Source organism: Danio aesculapii, chromosome 10, assembly GCF_903798145.1.
Source record: "Danio aesculapii chromosome 10, fDanAes4.1, whole genome shotgun sequence".
Lineage (NCBI taxonomy): Eukaryota > Metazoa > Chordata > Actinopteri > Cypriniformes > Danionidae > Danio > Danio aesculapii.
In genome coordinates, this window is record NC_079444.1 from 2,342,811 (window position 1) to 2,345,310 (window position 2,500).

A 2,500-nucleotide genomic window follows, 5' to 3' on the forward strand; every position below is an offset into this window, starting at 1 on the left:
CTGCTGCTTCAGTCCGGATGATAAGCTGCTGGTGACGGGCACATCTGTGAGGAAGGATGAGGGTCAGGGGAAACTTCTGTTCTTCCAGCGCGAGACTCTGCAGAAACTCTATGAGATTGAGGTGGCTGATGCGGTATGTTTTACTCTCCTCAGTACCTGGGAATGATGCTGCGGGTAAGCCTGTGTGTTGTTTGCTACAGTGTTGGGCCATGTGACAACATTTCGTGGACGAAAGTGAAGACTGGGGTGGGGCCCCAAAATCATGTGGGCCCTTAGAATCCTTCTAACTTTCCCTGCTAGTCCTGGTTACTAGTTAGTGTAATTCAATTACTTTTCTGCTAAAAGGGGAACACGGGGAGAGCATGCAAACTCCACACAGAAATGCCAACTGACCCAGCCGAGGCTCGAACCAGCAACCTCCTTTCTGTGAGGCCGAAGACTCGTCTGTCCCTGGAGCGTCACAGGAATCAGTCTCATGCTCTCCTCTCCTCCATGACAACCACAGCAGCTGCTCAGGATACGGCCTGGTCCAGGATTATGGAAACCTTGGGATGGTCCTGTCGCTGGTCTTGAATCGCATCAGTGGCGCTGCATAGTCTCTGAGGGCCTTGGGATGAGTATCCCCAGGTGGAAATGGAGAATAAGTAGCGTAGCTGCTGTTCATAGTGTATATAAACAAGATGCAGAAAACAGCGTGCAGCACATTCATGTATCGCACCGTTATGTGATGCACTGAGTGTATGCTTTACTAAAAAGCATTTAAGATCTTTAATCTAGTTTTGAACTGAGTCTGAGCCTCGGACATTATCAGGAAGGCTATTCCAGAGTTTAGGAGCCATAAATGAGAAGGCTCGACCTCCTTTACTTGACTTTGCTGTTCTAGGTATTACCAGAAGCCCTGAGTTTTGAGATCTTAAAGAGCGGGTTGGATTGTAGCGAGACAGAAGGTTGGTTAGATAAACAGGAGCTAGATTATTTAAGGCTTTATATGTAAGAAGCAATATTTTAAAATCAATACGGAACTGAACAGGCAGCCAGTGTAAGGAGGATAAAATTGGGGTGATGTGATCAAATTTTCTAGACCTGGTAACTCTGGCAGCTGCATTTTGTACTAGCTGAAGTTTATTAACGTAGGATGCTGGGCAGCCAGCAAACAGAGCATTACAGTAGTCCAGCCTAGAAGTCATAAAAGCATGGACTAGCTTTTCTGCATCTGAGATGGTTAGCATACCTTCATAACTTAGCAATATTTCTCAGATGAAAGCAGTTTTTGTGACATGGGATATATGATATTCACAAGTTAAATTGCTGTGTAATATGACACCCAGATCTTTCATAGTAGACCTAACACTAACTTTGTATGCCTCTAATTGCAGGCCGAGTTGTGAGGAAAACAAAGAAATTATATATAAACAAAGAAGTTATATATACCATGATTTTACTGGTCCGGCCCACTTGGGAATAGATTTTCCTCCATGTGGCCGCTGAGCTAAAATGAGTTTGACACCCCTGAGCTAAAGTGTTAGCTCATATTGTTTTTCAGTGAGACATTAGAGATATTAGTCAGTGTCTCTTCCACATGGAGATGACGAGTGTTGATTTCTTCTCCATTATTAGCAGTAATCCGCCTCTGGTTTGGTCCAAACCCGTCTGGAGCGTCCCGAGCACTGCAGTTATTTATAGCAGAGTGAGCTATTTACAGTGTTTATCCAGCGCGTCTCTCTGCAAACCACTGAAGAATTTAAGTGCTGTCTTTATGAAGTGCTGCGCCTGCGGGACGTCCCGTGTCAGGAAGAGCCACCAATCATGCGAGTGTAAACACTGGGCTAAACCCTGCGCATGTCCAGCTCTGAGCCCTGCTGGAGACTGTCAATACTGCACTGACGCTCACAACGCTGCCACTGTCAGGTGTCAGTGTGTGTTAGTGTAAGAGAGTGAGAGAGAGTGTGTGTCTGTGTGTGATCAGGAGTGTGTGTGGGTGAGAGAGAGAGACTGCGTGTGTGTTTTTGTGTTTAAGAGTAGGTGTGAGTGAGTGTTTGAGAGTGTGTTTTAGTGTGTGTGAGTCTGTGCGCGTGTATATTTGCGTTTGTGTGTTTATGTGTGTTTGAATGTGTGAGCTTGTGTGTGTGTGTTGTTTATTTGAGAGAGAGAGAGAGAGAGAGAGTGTGTTTGTATGTGTGATTGAGTGTAAGAGAGACAGTGTGTGTGTTTGCATGTGCGTTCTTCGTTTGGCTTTTGTGAATCCAGCAATCGAATCCGTACCAAAACAATCGGTCTGAGATCGCCTGAATGAGGTGGTCTCAGCTTTATCGAAACAAACTCTGGAGCGGATCGATTGTAACGTTAGCGAGAAAGCAAATGATCCAGCAAACTAACGAACCAGGCTATATCGCAATATAATATGGATATGTAATAGCCATATGTACGGCTATATGAAGAGAGAGTTATTAGTAGGGCAGGAGGTCATCATTCCTATCGCTTAATGTGCGTTTAATGCCAA

The 2,500-nt window shown here is 45.0% G+C and overlaps 1 protein-coding gene across 1 annotated transcript in view; it reads left to right on the forward strand.

The window, feature by feature from the left end:
• Positions 1–2,500, forward strand: part of LOC130236296 (WD repeat-containing protein 70) — a 110,866-nt gene that overhangs the window by 81,454 nt on the left and 26,912 nt on the right. Inside the window, exon 13 of the mRNA XM_056466967.1 lies at positions 1–133. This exon is cut by the window's left edge and continues 6 nt beyond it. Coding sequence (XP_056322942.1) covers positions 1–133 — 133 coding nt within the window. The remainder of the gene's footprint in view (positions 134–2,500) is intronic.